Below are 17661 nucleotides of genomic sequence, written 5' to 3'. Positions count from 1 at the left end.
TAAGTCTAGTATCAGTAAAAACAAAAATCTTTGATATCATGGAAAAGTTATTTTTTTTAATTTCCTCTATACATACAGGTGTGTTTATTTGGTTTCCACTTTTTGCCTTCACAAAATTAAGGAGGCTTAAAATTTAATAATAATAACAATGTTTAAGATAAGAACTAGAAACAAAAACCTCGTAAAGAATGAACAAAAATAAATACAGTCAGAAAAGAAATCAGATGATTGCTGCAACGAAATATTCAGCAATAATAATAACTACGCAAAAAAATAACATTGGGCGGCGCCTGTGGCTCAGTCGGTAAGGCGCTGGCCCCATATACCGAGGGTGGCTGGTTCAAACCCGGCCCCGGCCAAACTGCAACCAAAAAATAGCCGGGTGTTGTGGCAGGCGCCTGTAGTCCCAGCTACTTGGGAGGCTGAGGCAAGAGAATCGCTTAAGCCCAGGAGTTGGAGGTTGCTGTGAGCTGCGTGATGCCACGGCACTCTACCGAGGGCCATAAAGTGAGACTCTGTCTCTACAAAAAAAAAAAACAAAAAAAAAAACAAACATTCACAGATAAAAGTATTCATGTAAAAGTTCTTCCTTGAACAAATGATTAAAATGTAGCAAGAAGGCATTTATAGGTACATCCATGTAAGTAAGAAATAACAGATTGTTACATATGGTTCACCCCACAAAGGTTTAGCTACTACAGAGCTGGAGTGAGCACGGTGTCTACGGCCATAACACCCTGACCTGTCCAGTCTACTTAGAATAAACACAGGACCTGGAGGCATTTTAAAAGTAGAAACCCTTCCTATTATTCTATGTCTTTGTTTATATAATAACAAATTATCCGAAAATTCACACGCACATAAAACCTCCCCATCCCCAAATTTGGGTCTATAAATCATTAGTATGTGAAAAACCTTTTTGAAAAAGTTCAACAAGTCCCAAGCCACCATTGTTTAAGAATTATGTGAAGAGTATTAAGATAGCCTATTTTTTTTTTTTTTTTTGTAGAGACAGAGTCTCACTGTACCGCCCTCGGTAGAGTGCCGTGGCGTCACACGGCTCACAGCAACCTCTAACTCTTGGGCTTACGGGATTCTCCTGCCTCAGCCTCCCGAGCAGCTGGGACTACAGGCGCCCGCCACAATGCCCGGCTATTTTTTTGTTGTTGTTGCAGTTTGGCCGGGGCTGGGTTTGAACCCGCCACCCTCGGCATATGGGGCCGGCGCCCTACTCACTGAGCCACAGGCGCCTCCCAAGATAGCCTATTTTTTTTAAACGTGTATTTTTTTTTTTGCCCAAATTTTTGAGGGAAACAAGGATGCTAATTCTATATCTATATGAATGTTTTAAATCTTTTATTTATGTTATGCATTAAGAGTATAATGCTAGAAAATAGTAACAATATCCATCTGCAAAATCAGATCCTGGAGTATGGTCATCAGTTTTGTTGAACTTAGACAAACTCGCAATGAAAGCATTTTCAGCCAACGGCGGGTGACATATTTCTCTTTGTACCCTTTAGGCAGGAGCTAGCTTATACTTTTACAAAAATCATTGGAAAATGTTGAAACAGTTTTCACATACTGCAAGCTTTAAGCTAATAGTGTGAAGGCAGCAGGAAGAGGAGGCTTCTCCAGAAACCATGACAGAAGAAGGCAGGGCCAGGGAAACCCCGAAACCACGACAGAAGAAGGCAGGGCCAGGGAAACCCCGAAACCACGACAGAAGAAGGCAGGGCCAGAGAAACGCCAAAGTGGCAGGAGGTGAAACAGCAGGTGCAGACCTGGGTTCTGGAGCAGCGTCAAACTGGGACCTCTGTTTTGACCAGGATGAAACAGGAAGAGGGTTCAGGATGGCACAGAGGAAAACTTGCATGGTTTCTCAGGGACCCCAAAATGGTGTTTTAGCTTTATGAGGAGAGAAGGTTTGAGCATGAGGACACACACCAAACTTGCTCCCAAACTTCCAGCAGCCTGTGCAAACCGAGTTTGGAATCACATCTGAGGTCTCACTCACATCTGATGTGCCGTCCAGCATAGCTGTGGACATCAAAGGAGCAGAGCCTATGGCTGTTACAACGAGTGGACTTGAGAAAACACAGTTCACTGTTGTTCTGGCCTGTTGTGCAAATGGGACAAAGCCACCACTTTGATCATCTTTAAGAGAAAACCATTTCCACAAGAAAAGAATCCAAGTGGAGTTACTGTCCACACGCAGGAAGAAGGATGACGGTGAAGAAGTCATGAAAATCTGGTTTAGCAGAGTCTGGTCACAACAGCCACTGGGAGGGTTACTGAAAACCTGGCTTTGCTCGTTTTTAATTGCTTCAACGCTCATGTTACACAAAGTGCAGAAGCGATTGCAGTGGACATGAACACCCAGCTTGCTGTGATACCTGTGGGCTCACCAGCCAGCTGGGTGTCAGTACACAACCCTGGGAGGCCCTAATGAAGAGGGTGGATGTCTTGGGTGTAGTCAGCCGCTGTGACTTAACACCTGCAGGCGGAGTCAAGAAACATCCATCACCCCGGTTTGTGATTAGATCCTAAGATCGTGGAACAGCGTCAGGAAGGAAGTGGTTGGGAAATTGTTTAAAAATGCACCATCAGCAACGCTACGGATGGAACTGAGGATGATGGAATTTATCGGGATGAGGAAAGTGACACTTCGGAAGACACCAGCAATGTAGAAATTGAAGAAGACGATATTTCTGATATTGACAGTGACAAAGAGCTCTGGGCCTTTTGCGATGTGCAAATATAGTAAATTTCTACTAGTACATCTTTTTTTTATATCTTGTATCTATTCATGTGTTTTGTAAGTATCTTTGACATAAAATTTCTGGTACTATAATATGATAAAGAAATAAATGCTAAAATTCCTTTATAATATAAAAAGTGATACGTACATAGCTATGAATAAAAATTTGAATTAAAAATTAAAACAAAAGTTTTTTTTTTTCCTGAATGTTTGGGAAAAAAACATGGGTGCACATTATACATGGGAATGCATCCGACATAGCAAAATACAGCCCTTTGATGGATCTTCACCAGTCTTTGCCACCCCCCCCACCACCACCACCACTTTCTTACCTGACTCTTGTCTGATGGAGGCGGAAATGGCATGGTAACCTGACACACTAAGGTAGGGCTTAGATTTAGAAATTGTAACGTTGACATCAAAATGTAGGCAGTGGATTGAGGAGCCTTGTTTCACCTGTACCTATGAGGAATGCAGTGTCTCAGGCCCGACTAAGGCCTGCTGAGTCAGAATCTGCATTTTAACTTCATCCCCAGATGAATCATGCAGACGCAAGTTTGATAGCTAAGGGCTTGTCTAGAGAACAGAATAGTGTAGAGAATGGGAAATCGGTTTTCAGCATATGGTGCCAACTAATAGCAGGTTACTGAGTTCTGTGCGGACGGAGCCAACTAACAGCGGGTCACCAAGTTCTGAATGGATGGAGCCAACAGCAGGTCACTGAGTTCTGTGCGGACGGAGCTGCGAAGGACCTTGTTGCCAGAGCTTCATTGTGAGTTTTGCACTGTTGCTCACCTGATATTGTAGCTGCCAATTAGCTGTGGGCAACAGAGAAACCATCTGTGCTGTGTTAAGCCTCCCTGAATCATTTTATTGCAGAGAAAATGTTGTGGATAACTTCGTGACCAATCACCACATTTTCACTTTTATGGCTTTTACTATATCTTTTGGTTATTATTATAACACACCTGACCCCACAGCCAACTATAAAATGGAGTGGTGAGTGTATAAATGTCATATACGTAAGAAATAGTGATTTAAAAAATTAACATCTAGTGTTAAAGAGCCGGGCTGTGGTTAAACGGAGCGGTATGTGGATATATGGTGTGGAGAACTGCCCTTCCCAGTGTTATAGAGGCCCCGGAATGGAGGAATTCCAGAGTGTGAGAAGTGAGCTGGCCCTGAGCACGTCTGGAGATTCCTTTGTTCCTTTGTCCTTTAGTTTATCAAATGTATTTTTTGAGCCCCTTTCCGTGAACCAGACACAATTCTGAGTGTTCAGGGATATACGGTCTACAAAGGCAGACAGGGGTTTTGCTCTCATTGTATTTATTGTTCAGTAGAAGAGAGAGGGAATAAATCAATAGATAAATAAAAGAAGATAAGTTATGATAACAATATTGATATGAGCTGTGAAGAAATTACAGCAAGATAATGGTACAAGGCTAGGAGGAACATCAGAGAGGGTCTCTCCGATATTTCAAAGACTTGAGGGCAGAATGTTCCAAGCACAAGAAACAGAAGTATAAAGTCACGGAAGGTGTACACAAAATTGGCATGTTCCCGGTAGGACAGAATGAGGGTCACTGGCTGGATGGGAGGGAGAACAGGGAACTGGCGGGGACGAGACTGGAGGGAACAGGATGGTCCCGCGGGCTGGGCCAGGAATTTGGTTTATTTTTGGTATGCAAGGAAGCCCTAAAAGTTTTAAAGACGGTTGTGACCTGATGAATTTATACACATGTCTGTCGCTAACCCTCTTGAGCAAATTAGAGGCCGTCCCTGAGTTGTGAACGTCTGGCTTACGTAAAACTCACACTTACAAATGGAGCCTATTACAGGTTCCAACTGACATATATATTCAACTTAAGAGCAAACCTACAGATCCCGTCTTGTTCGGTACAGTCTGCACTCTGCACGATTCTATATAAGTTATGTGGTCTGGAAGACAACCAATTGGGGCCTTGAAGTCCCTACGCTAGTCCCCATGTGGCAGCTTGAAAGTGCTTTAAGCTAAGCTATGTATTTAAATAAACACACGTGTTCTTTGCAAGGAGTATCCAACAGACTGCAGCCACAAACCCTGGGGACCTTGACAGATCAGTCTGCTTTCCCTAATGACACATCACACTTTGCCACTGTTCTGTGATGAACAGAGTGCTTAAGGCAAGTGTCTCGGTCAGGGTCGAACCAGGAAAGGAAAACCAGCAGGACCTTATATTAAGATTTATTATAAAGAACAGGCTTATAGGATCGCAGGACTGACTGAACAGGTCCAAAATATACAGGGCTGAACTGGGCAGGGAAGATCATAGGCAGGTTTGCCACAGAAGGAAACGTCTGTCCAGTGTTGGAATTTTTTCCATCTCTTAGGGAAGGCCCAGCTCTGCCTTTAAGGCTTTTCAAGTGATTGTCTCGCCCACATTATCCAAAATAATCTCCCCTACCTCATGTTCATTGATTAGGGACTTTAATTACATCTGCAAAATCCCTTAGAGCAACACCTCGATTAATATTTGATTGAATAACTGAGGACTTTAGCCTAGCCAACTTAATATGTCAGGAAAATCAGTCATCACAGCAAGGTTAAAGATACTTTTAAAAAATGATTTTTAACAAGTGTAATAAATAGTTAATTGTTTTTTTTCCCATGTCGTATCATCCCTTGCAGATGCTGATACTGTGAATAGTGGGAGGGCCTGATTCGCATTGTCCATTTAAAAGGTGTTAGGTTAATGACATCATTTGTGGGAATAAAGGAGGTTTACAAATACAGCCGATGAAGGTCAAGTTTTATGGGCCTCGTCTGTGAAGACCTTTCAAGCATTAGGAGTTGCTAGTTTTAGATTGTTTGAGGTGAAGAGGGAAAGCCAGATTACAAACAAAATCATTTATGGTAAGCATTTTCAGTACTTCTCTCAAAGAGATGTTAGAAGAAAAGGACCAAATTACACATTTTCATTAATTTGTTGAAGTTAATTTTCTTATTCTAAATAGCCATTTTCATAAATAAATTTGTAATTTTTTTTGAGACAAAGTCTCATTATGTTGCCCTCTGTAGAGTGCTGTGAAGTCACAGCTCACAGCAACCTCAAACTCTTGGGCTTAAGCGATTCTCTCCTAAGTAGCTAGAACTATAGGTGCAACCACAATGCCTGGCTATTTTTTTGTTTGTTTGTTTGCTTGCAGTTTTTGGCTAGGGCTGGGTTTGAACCTGCCACCTCCAGCATATGGTGCCAGCGCCCTACCCCTTTGAGCCACAGGCACCACCTGCCCAGCTATTTTTCGGTTGTAGTTATCCTTGTTTGGCAAGCCTGGGCCAGGTTTGAACCCTCTAGCTCTGGTGTATGTGGCTGGTGCCCTAGCTGCTGAGGTACAGGTGGTGAGCTTGTATTTGTAATCTTATAGTCTTTTTCTTAGAGACAGTCCTCGAAATTATAAGCTTCAGGCCCAAGAAACAGGGATCCACTCCTGCATATGAACGTGTTATGATGTTTTTTAACTCATAAAGAAAAATATCAGCCGTCCAAGGGAGAACATTGCTCTCAAAATTTTGCAAAGACTTATTAGTTAGTTATTAGTTAAATTATCTTGAAACCCAACAAATTGTGATGAAAATTTCCCATCTAGTTGAGAGATCTCATCAGTAAACCAGATGAGTTCATTTCGGAAGTAACATTCTGGATGTTAGAGTATATGGAGTATTTCAGGAGAAATAGTCTCAGATACTCAGAATTTCTTGTGATTCTAGAGTGCTGATCTGCAGTCTTCTGAGACAGGATCATCGGCCCAAGTACAAAAATCCACATTCTTTGGTGCTGCTGGTCTCAGGCAGTGGAAAGTGTTACCTTTCATTTGTAGTTCTGCTCAGCACTGGTTTCGGGCTTATTCATTTTTGTCTTATTGCTAAAAACCAGAACATATTCACACGGGTCCAATATTAGAAGAAATTACCCAGTGAGGAGTTCCTCTCTCTGTCCAGTCCCTACTGTCCGTCTTTTCTGGCACCCATGCTTTCAGGCTCCCCTGTGTTCTTTTAGGATTTCCAAATGCATCTGTGATTCGTGATTTTGCATTTTTTTTTTTTTTTTTTTTGTGAGACAGGGTCTCAAGCTGTCGCCCTGGGTAGAGTGCTGTGACGTCACAGCTCACAGCAACCTCAGACTCTTGGGCTTTAGCGATTCTCTTGCCTCAGCCTCCCAAGTAGCTGGGACTGCAGGTGCCCAGCTCAATGCCTGGCTATTTGTTGTTGTTGTTGTTGTTGTTGTTGTTGTTGTTGCAGTTGTCGTTGTGTAGCAGGCCCAGGCCAGGTTCAAACCTGCCAGCCCTGGTGTGTGTGGCCAGGGCCCTACCCACTGAGCTATGGGTGCCACCATCCTGCTCTCTTGGTTTTCATTTGTCTGGTAACGCGTTCACCATTCTTTTATTAAAAACACCCTTAATCATGTTACTTTAGGCATATGTTGACTTTTTCTTTGATCCAATTAAAAATTATTTTTAATTGAAAAATTCAGCATATTTAAACATAGCGATATATCAAATGTTTTGGTTTTATATTTCTCAGACTCTTTTACACTATTTGTTGTTTCTATATTTTTAAGTTTTCACTGCATCTGTAAGTTTTTTTGTATTTCCTTTGTGTGTGCGGGCGTGTTCTAGTGGTTACCTTTACAATCATAGCATCACATAATTCTTCTAATTCTTCCTTTCCATAGGACAGTGACTGTTAGATCCCTGCTGACTGATAGTAGAGTGAGCACGTTTTGTTCCTCTCCCCTTTTTACCATATAATTTTATTTAATATATGCTCTTTCTTTGTGTTTACCTTTATTTTGTTAAACTTGTTTATAATGCTATGAGTTGACTTGTCAGTTTTAGCTGTTATTTTTCGTGTTTTTTTTTTTTTTTTTTTTTCTTGAGACAAAGTCTCAGTCTGCCGCCCTGGGTAGAGTGCTGTGGCATCATAGCTCACAGCAACCTCAGACTCCTGGGCTGAAGAGATCCTCCTGTCTCAGCTTCCTGAGTAGCTGGAACTACAGGTGCCTTGGTAGTTTTTCTATTATTGGTAGAGATGGGTCTCCCTCTTGCTCAGGCTGGTCCGGAACTCCTGAGCTCAGGCGATCTACTTGCCTTGGCCTCCTGGAGCACTGGGATGACAGGTGGGAGCCCTGTACCCAGCCTCATAGGTTGTCTTTGATTTATCATGAACAAGGCTTCTTGCTCCCTTACCCTCCCAATTTTTAATGGGATCCTTTCTATACTCTCAGGGATGTAGCCTTTACCTTTTATTTTGTCATTTTAAAGCAAACATGGTTTTAATCTCACTTCTGCATTTAAATATATGTCTATACAGTGCTTACCACCAAGTTGTGTTTATCAGTTTTTTTCTTAGTCATTTCTCAGTTTATCTTTTAGTAATTTCCTCAAAAAGGGCTCTTGGGAACAGTAGTTCCCTAGCCTCTTGCACACCAAAACTACGTCCCGTTTTTAGATTTGACCGTGGCGTGGACGTGTGTGCTATTTTAGCTCCTGTGTTCTCGTCTTGATTACTTGTCCTCTCATACTGATCCACTGTCATGATTACCTCTCATACTGATCCACTGTCATGATTACCTCTCATACTGATCCACTGTCATGATTACCTCTCATACTGATCCACTGTCATAATTACCTCTCATACGATCCACTGTCATGATTACCTCTCATACTGATCCACTGTCATAATTACCTCTCATACGATCCACTGTCTTGATTACCTCTCATACTGATCCACTGTCTTGATTACCTCTCATACTGATCCACTGTCATGATTACCTGTCCTCTCATACTGATCCACTGTCATGATTACCTCTCATACTGATCCACTGTCATGATTACCTCTCATACTGATCCACTGTCTTGATTACCTCTCATACTGATCCACTGTCATGATTACCTGTCCTCTCATACTGATCCACTGTCTTGATTACCTCTCATACTGATCCACTGTCTTGATTACCTGTCCTCTCATACTGATCCACTGTCTTGATTACCTCTCATACTGATCCACTGTCTTGATTACCTGTCCTCTCATACTGATCCACCTGTCCTTGATCCACTGTCCTCTCATACTGATCATTCCCATGAAAATATCTAATGCAAGATAGATATTTTTCTCTTTTTTCAAGTGACAATGTTGTTTCTGATAGCCAAATGATTTTTCTTTATCTTTTAAAGTCTAGTAATTTTAGTAGGATATGACTTGGAGTTGAGTGTTCTAAGTCAACTATTACTATTTCTGGTACACAGTGTGTTCTTTTCAAAATATAAGTCAGGTTTTCTTTTATTTGATGAAAGTTTTATTCACTAATACCATTAAACATTTGTTGTATTTCGGTTTTCCTTCTAAGGACCTACTCCAATTGTGTGGTTGTTAGATATACTTTTTCTGTCTGGTTTCAATATATATTATTATATCTATTATTTTTCTAAGTTCCACTTTTTAATTTTCTTTTATTACATTTTTCCTCATTTGTACACTCCAAGATTCCTGCTGCGTTACTGCACACTCCGTCTTCCTTGTAATTTTTCCCTGGTTTTCTGAGCTGTGTCCCCCCGTCTTTGTCTCTTTCCTGAGTTCTTTCACTTCTGTTGTGATCTTCCTTCCTTCCTAGAGGCAATCGCTACTTTAAATTTCATTTTTGTTAAAATGCTCAGTCAAAATAGCTATCTATGCCATTTTTCTGATGGGGGTCTGTGTGTTGAATTTTGCTGCTCTGTTTTCAGTTTGATTTTTGTTTTTGGTTTATGACACCTGTATGCCCACAGTATGCTAGTTTGTAAAATTGTGTCTTTTAATTACTTAGCTTTAATGAGTTGGAGTTTTTAAATTTTTTTTAAGTCTTTTTTTTTTTTTTTTCTGTAGAGAGAGTTTTCACTTTATTTAGCCCTTGGTAGAGTGCTGTGGTGTCACACAGCTCACAGCAACCTCCAACTCCTGGGCTTAGGCGATTCCCTGGCCTCAGTCTCCCAAGTAACTGGGACTACAGGTGCCCGCCACAACGCCCGGCTATTTTTTTGTTGTTGTTGTTGCAGTTCGGCTCGGGCCGGGTTTGGTATATGGGGCCGGGTGCCCTGCCCACTGAGCCACAGGTGCCACCTGTTTTTAATTTTTTTTTTTTTTTTTTGACTTGAAGTGTGCTGTACGTCCCTGAATAAGAGGTTGGGATATGGCACTAGGGTGCCTCAATTTTTACAACCTGGGTATGAGACTGCATTTAGCAAAAAATGACTTAGGTCTTTGCTATTAGCAGCCCTGAAACAAACCAGCCGAGGGAGAGCTTGCAGCTTGTTCACCCACTTTTAGCATCGTGGATGTGTGTGAAGGGCGAGGCCGGGGTGGTGCGGGGTGCCCCTCCTCAGCCAGCACCCTCTCCTAGCACACCTCGGAGCCTGCCGCCGGCCTCTCACACGCTTCTCGCCTTGCTTTTCTGTGGGACTTTGCCCAGTCCCTGCTGTTTGGCTCCCTTCTCTGTGTTTTGTAGGTCACAGATTACACCTCTGAGTTCTGCTGAAAGTGGAATTAGTCTGGAGAATGATTCTCCCTCTCCCTCAGGGTTGCTCTTATGTCCTTTTCAGGAGAAGAAGGGAGACAGTCGTGACTCATGTAGAAATACAGTTTGTCCTGGAAGTGGGGAGTTTTTGTTTTGTCTTTAATGCAAATGTACACAAATTTCCTTATACTGTAAAGTTGTTCCATGTTTACTTTTCTTTATTCCTTATCCTTTGGCTTGATAATTAATAAAGAATTCCTCAGCCCAGCTCCAAATTCATGCCACTTTTTTCTCGAGCACTTCATGTATTTTCCGCTTCTTTTAAACTATACTGAATGATTAAGGGTTACTTCCTACGCCATTTTTATTTTTTCATCTTTTTATTCACTTCGTTCCCTTCGGTTGACATTTCTTTTCCAACTCTTCTCCACCTTCATGTTTTTTATTACAGCTGTGGACGGTCACACTATCTCCCTAGGTTTCTGCACCATTGATATTACGTGTTTTCTTTAAACTATATCCTATTCCATATGGTGCTTCCACTTTCTACCAGGTGGGAGGGAGCCAGTGACTGAGCCGTGTTTGTGCCCCATTTACACTTGAGCACGGAACATCCCGTGTCGTGCATCCAACAAGCATTTGTTTTAAATGATACAATTATGCAAAGAAACAAAATCATTTTCTTAAACACAGACACCATTTCCTCACCCTCCTTGCTGCTGTACAATACAGCCACTCATGGGAGGAATTTGGCTCTTCCTGTTTTCTGAAGCCCTGGATCCCTGCAGATGTGATTGTAGACGCACTTGTTTATTCATTCAAACCATCAAACTGTGTTTTGATTATTTTAATTGTCTTATTTCAATACAGAGTAATTTTTTCTTGGCTTCATAGGAGAGCTGTTAAGTAGATTAAAAAACAAAAATGGAAAAAAAAAAACAAGCTTTTTTAATCATCTATCCTATCATGATATAAATGCCTTAAAAAAACCCAAACTCTCTTAAAATTTAACTTTTAAATTTACACTGAAGTAAAAAGAATAGCAGAAGCTTAGAGAAAATTTCCCCACACAGATTCTGTGTTTTAGAAACATGAAAATTTCTAGATGAAGTAAAACTTGAGAATTTTCTTCCCCCTATTTCATTTAATTGACTCTCTTCCCAAATGTAATTTACATGTCCTTTTCTCCGTCACTTTGTAGCTTTGAAAGCTGTGTTTGATGAGAAAAGTCTGTTTCCTGAAGAACTTCAGGATCACCAACAAAAAGCCAAGCAATTATTTCAAGAAACAAATTATAAAGTGAAGAAAAAAAGAAGAAGAAATTATAATTGAAAAAATTTTCATTGTTACATAAAGTACATATATAAAATGCAGAAAAGGAATCAAGAATTCCACCTTCTTTGTTACTTTATATTTGAACTTGAGGAAGTTTCATCTTCAGAGGATAGTTTAGCTTTTTTTATCTGTCCTTCACTTTCACTGTTATTCTTAATAAAAGAAAAACGGGACTTAAAAGGGAGCAATATCAATTGGTATCTATTCTCAAGAGATTTCATATAAAAATTTAGGATTCCAGAACAAAGCAGTCTAACCGGTTGCCTTCTGGTTGATTCTATGGACCAACATTTCTGGTCAATTTTCATTGTAAAAACTGCGTCAAAATGTGTGAAAAGTGTTCACTGTACTGGATATCTGCAAATTTGGATAAGAAAACTGTTTCCACTTCTTTATACTTTCTAGCTTTTTTTTTTTTTTTTAAGATTCTGATAATTATGGGAATTAGACCTTGTCCATAGCTGTGTTTTCTGCTAATTCTTGTCAACTTTTATCCATTCTTCCATATAATTGTTGGAAATTACTGCTTTTGACCTACTTTAATACTTTCTTTTTTTTTTTTTTACTTTTATACTTTCTAATGCTGTACTTTAAAAGGGAGTGGCATAAGACAATCAAAGCAATAGTAACCTTGAAATAAATCATGGGGCTTGGGTCTATATGTGTGGGAAATCAAGTAGAAAATGTTTGGTTCTCAAACTTACTGCTTGCCTTTTTCAGAGCCATTTTTCTTTATAAATATCATTTTCTAGGCAACCAAATCCTAATTCTGATTTAATTATTGGGTCCTATAGAAAGAATTAATAAATTCATTTATATAACTTTAGTTATTTACCACATTTTTGTAATTTAAAGAGTCCTTTTAAAAACATTTTTTTTTATTATTAAATCATAGCTGTGTACATTAATGCAATCATGGGACACCATACACTGGTTTTATAGACTGTTTGACACATTTTCATCACACTGGTTAACATAGCATTCCTGACATTTTCTTAGTTATTGTGTTAAGACATTTATATTCTACATTTACTAAGTTTCACATGTACCCTTGTAAGATGCACCGCAGGTGTAATCCCACCAATCACCCTCCCTCTGCCCATCCTCTCCCCCTCACCTTCCCCCTATTCTTAGGTTATAACTGGGTTATAGTTTCATGTGAAAGCCATAAATTAGTTTCATAGTAGGGCTGAGTACATTGGGTACTTTTTCTTCCATTCTTGAGATACTTTACTAAGAAGAATATGTTCCAGCTCCATCCATGTAAACATGAAAGAGGTAAAGTCTCCATCTTTCTTTAAGGCTGCGTATTATTGCAGCCCAATTCATAATTGCTAATTCATGGAAAAAGCTCAAGTGCCCATCGATCCATGAATGGATTAATAAGTTGTGGTATAAATATTTGTGTTTTAAGAAGAATTTTACAATAACACATAAATAATAAAGGAAAATAATTAACAGTGTATAGAGGCCTACTCTGTATGGCAACTGTAAAGTCCACCATGTGCAAACTTCACAGTAAACATGTAAGATATAGAGATCTTGATAAGTGAAATAACGTAAAATATGAGGTCCAGATCCACTGGGGAGTGCCCAGTCATTAATGGAAGAGTTGGGATTGGAGCCCAGGCCTGTCTTACTCCCTAGACCATGGTATTGGCCGTTCACCATCCTGTTCACTTATCTCCTAACAGTATCAGGTCACTGGAGTGAATCCTAAAGAGATTTTCCAGCATCTGGGGAGAAAATATTTTTGTTTCATGGAGAAGTTGGTGGTGGAACAATTTTCAGAAGACAGGGACTCATTTTAATTACATTCAAGTGCATTGTGAGTTATGCATTGAGACTTCTATGCTTCTTAATTTTCCTTCCCACAGAATGACGATCATATATGGGAAAGACAGAAGAGAAAAGTATATTTGTGTGTGTGTGTGTGTTGTGTGGTGTGGTGGTTATGTAGGAGAGCGTCCTGGCTTTAGAAAAATATATTCCAAAATGTTTAAGTGTGACAAACAATATGATTGTAGCCTGCTCAAAAATGGCTCAGAAATACTAATTTACATGTGGTATGTAGGTATTGACACACATAACACCTGTTTTTCCTTTTGTCTGGTTATTTGTCCATCTGTCAAGAGATGTAGCTAAACAGAGCACACACAAGTCCCCAATGGTAACAACTGGGGAGACTGCAGTGGGGAGAGACAGGGACAGTGACTCCACTATATCTTCAACTTTTATGTCAATTTGCAAGTACTTCAAACTAAATTATTTTTTAAAATGCAAACATTTGCCTTTGGACAAAGAATGCTTTGACACATTCAAGCAGAAACTAAGCTGGGTAAGTCCCGTGGATGTTGCAGAGAACTCCTGCCCTGGGAAGGAGGTCGGGTTAGGTAATCCATCACTGCAAACTCGGATGGAGCACAGGGCCTATGAATCATCCTCGTTGATAGAACATTGGAGTGAAATCTGAGTCAAATCCCCATAAATTTAAAAAAACATTGGGAGGTACAGGCACCCCCACAACACCTGGCTATTTTTTTGGTGCAGTTTGGCCAGGGCTGGGTTGAACCAGCCACCCTCAGAATATGAGGCCAGCGCCCTACTCACTGAGCCAGCTGCTTGGGAGGCTAAGACAAGAGAATTGCGTAAGCCCAAGAGTTAGAGGTTGCTGTGAGCTGTGTGACATCATGGCACTCTACCCGAGGGCGGCACAGTGAGACTCTGTCTCTACAAAAAAAAAAAAAGATAAAGAACATTGGGAGGTGAAAGAGGTATACCCAGTAATTTGCAAAGGCTTCCCCCCCACCATTGATCCAGCTATTGAAAGCCTGTGCAAGACACGGTTTTAGACAATGGGTGTCACATAGAAACAGAATGTCCTTCTTCCCTCAGCGCTCTGGAGTGAAACCACTTACAATGTAGTGGTTAATTGAGCAAAGATCGAGCAAGCCAAGTACCTTTTCTGGTACAATTAAAAAAATACTTTACTGGACATATTTTAGTTTTTACCCTTAGAGATGACTTTGTTTGAAGCAGTTAGTGTGAGATTGTCTGCCTCACACATACAGAGCTTGCTGTAGGCTACTGCATGCGTGTGGCCCTGCTCTGGGCACAATGCTGATTCTATCCTTAATTAACTTCAGGGCCTCTTCTGTAAAAGGAATTAAAAGTAACTGTCTTGCAAGGTTGTTTAAGCAGAAAGGATATCTTAAAGGTATGAGAGTTTCTTTTAATGTTGCGCTTGCTAATAATTTGGAGCATGAACATGTAATAAGGAGAAAAAAAGATGTTACGTCTCACATTTCCTTTGTACCTTGCAGTATCTGACTATGCTGAGCAGGTAGCAGGGGCCCACCCACCAACTGTTAATAGGACGGAAGACACTGTAAATGGTTTCTGCAATTAACATTTACATTCCATTATTGAAGATCTGTTTTTTTTTCTACAGTGAAAGGAGCTTCTCGCATTAAAATTATATGCCATAATTTTCAAGGCGACCTTGTTCGTATTACATAGACTTATGCGAAATACAATTTAATCCTTTATTCTTTTCAAAACATTTTCAGGAGAGAAATCTCCTGAAATTAATCCATTCTCGAACAGAAGGATTAACTTTTAAGTTCCTTATTGATGACAGCATTGGTTTGCGTGTTTTTAACATTTGAAATTAAGTGCATTTTTTACTTTTGAAGTCCTAAGAATGGTGATGACATTATAACTGCCATCTCTTGATACTGTTTTATATATATTCCAGGTTTATTCTTTTTATATCAAGGCACTTGCCTCTCATTCATGAATAATTTTTTTCCTGATTCTCTACGAGTAAATCAGAGTTGTAAAAGGTACAGATTTATGAAGATATTTTAAAAGTTTACAATAATACTTTATAGACAATTGTGGTATCTTCATTGTCTATTAAAAGTGTTTAAGCCAATGTAGAGAAATTCACTGCTATTGCTTTTTATTCCCCTAGAGACAGGAAAATGAACATTCCGCGTGAACTGCCCTATTATGGGGTCCTTAAAGACCAACTTTATTAAATGAGTTTGGTAGGACAGAGTCGCTGTCTCTGCCTCTGGAAGGAAAAGTAATGGCCTTTTCCTAGATAAATCATATTGTGAGCTGAATAATGTTCAGATGTGATAACGTGGTAGCCAAGGGTACAGTGATCGATGTTCCCAGGTGTCACCGCGTAGGTTGGAAAGCACTGATGGAGTGACAGTCCTGGACGTCCAGACTTACTAGGAATGTCCCTCAGTGAAGATCGTGTCCCTGTGTTGCACAACTCTGTTTTTGGAAAATTATTGTTATCAGCGTTAAGTTAAAGCTAGAATAGACTTTGCTTATGCTTGAGTAAGTCACTGTAAAGCAAAACCCAAGATTAGAAAACATTTGGAGATGCAAATTAAGAATATGAGCAACAAAGAAGTCTAGTTAATTAGGAGATTATGGCTTATTGTGGCCTCTCGGCCCGTTGTTACATTACAGCCATTAGTAGGATGCTGAAAGCGTTTAATAAGGACCTTTAAAACGTTTTTTAAAATGGAATTCCTTTTATAGTTATCTACCCTCATTTTATTTCTTTTCCATGAATTTATCAGAACTAATATCAAATTTGGTGCTCAACAATGACATATTTGTTTAATTAAAAGTATATGAAATTCCCCATTTCCCTTTCCAGAAGCTAATGATGAATTCTACAATGTGTTTAATATCTGATTGCCATCGAGGTGATTGATTTGAACTGTGAAAATGAGATTAAGAATCCATACCTAACAATTGCAATCAGTGTAACCTGGCTTATTGTACCCTCAATGAATCCCCAACAATAAAAAAAAAAAAAGAATCCATTAAATCATGCATCTATTTTTTTCTAATGACCTGTTGTAGGGAAAATCATATAGTGTTTTAAAAGCACATAAAAATTATACCAACATTTATTATCAAATTACCTATGGTTAATAGTAGTGTCCTGACATAATTTGGTAAATCCATCATCTTCATCTGTTCTTTTTGGTGAAAATAAAGAATCTATTTATTCAATATCCTCTCTTCCCCCTAAGGATTCAAATGGGCCTTGTATCCACAGGCAACTCCTCTGACTATTGTATAATTTGATGAATCGTTGCAAACTCTGTAAATGTGACAGTAATTTTTCTCTGCATTCTGGACGTGATTTAGCTTTATTCTTTTTCTCCTAGGCATTCTGAAATATTTATGCTGGAGCACATTGGTAATCTGATAGGAGAGTCCTGTGAAAAACAAAAAGAGCTCATTATCAGCAAATTTACAACCAGTGGCACATTCTTCCAAATTCTATTTCTACTTTTTTAAAAAGTGAAATATTGGATGAAATAATAATATGGACAATGACTTAGCAGTCCTATTCTCAGTTGGTGTGTATTTCATTGGTCTATCGTTGCCCTAATCATGTTCTTTTATACAAATACAGTGAACACCTGCTCTGGTTCTGGGAAAATTAATTAATCAAACAGTGTTCAAGATAAATGCTGTTGGCCTTGACTGGTCAGGTGTTCATGTACAAGTGTTTCCCAGGAACACTCCATATTAGTTGGAACATTCCAGTGAATAATTAGAAGCCAATGTGGGGTAAGTACCTTAAAATTAAGTAGCTTTTGGATGAAATATCTACCTATATGCAACAACATTGACTATGACTATTTAGTAAAGTGGAGGAATGGCATTTCAAGTCACTTTGAAGCAGTTATCATTTTTAAGTTAACACGTTGCTTTATATTCCTTTAACGATTTCAGTGTAAATTATAAGGCTATTGATCAGCCTGTTCATTTTACCAGTATTTTGTGCTTTCTGATGACACTTGGTCTAAAACTTCATGTGGTAAAACTAGTATTTTAATGTGTTTAAAACCAGTATTTTTTTGAGGTTATGATTTATTAAGTGCCTAGAAATTTTCTGGGAAAAAATAGATGCACACAGGATACAAATTTTAATTATTAAGATTGTTAATAATAAAGAAAGGATGACTCTAATGCTATGTATTTTTGATG

At 39.3% G+C, this 17661-nt stretch overlaps 1 protein-coding gene across 1 annotated transcript in view; it reads left to right on the top strand.

The window, feature by feature from the left end:
* WDR49 (WD repeat domain 49) overlaps nt 1-11604 on the top strand; it is a gene marked incomplete at its 3' end in the record, with an annotated part of 157560 nt that extends 145956 nt beyond the window's left edge. Inside the window, 1 exon segment of the mRNA XM_053599684.1 lies at nt 11495-11604. Coding sequence (XP_053455659.1) covers nt 11495-11604 — 110 coding nt within the window.
* Nucleotides 11605-17661: the final 6057 nt, after the last annotated feature.

Source organism: Nycticebus coucang, chromosome 8 (assembly GCF_027406575.1).
Source record: "Nycticebus coucang isolate mNycCou1 chromosome 8, mNycCou1.pri, whole genome shotgun sequence".
NCBI classification, from domain to species: Eukaryota; Metazoa; Chordata; class Mammalia; order Primates; family Lorisidae; genus Nycticebus; species Nycticebus coucang.
Note: the sequence above shows the minus strand (reverse complement) of the source record. Positions and strands in the feature narration are given on the sequence as shown.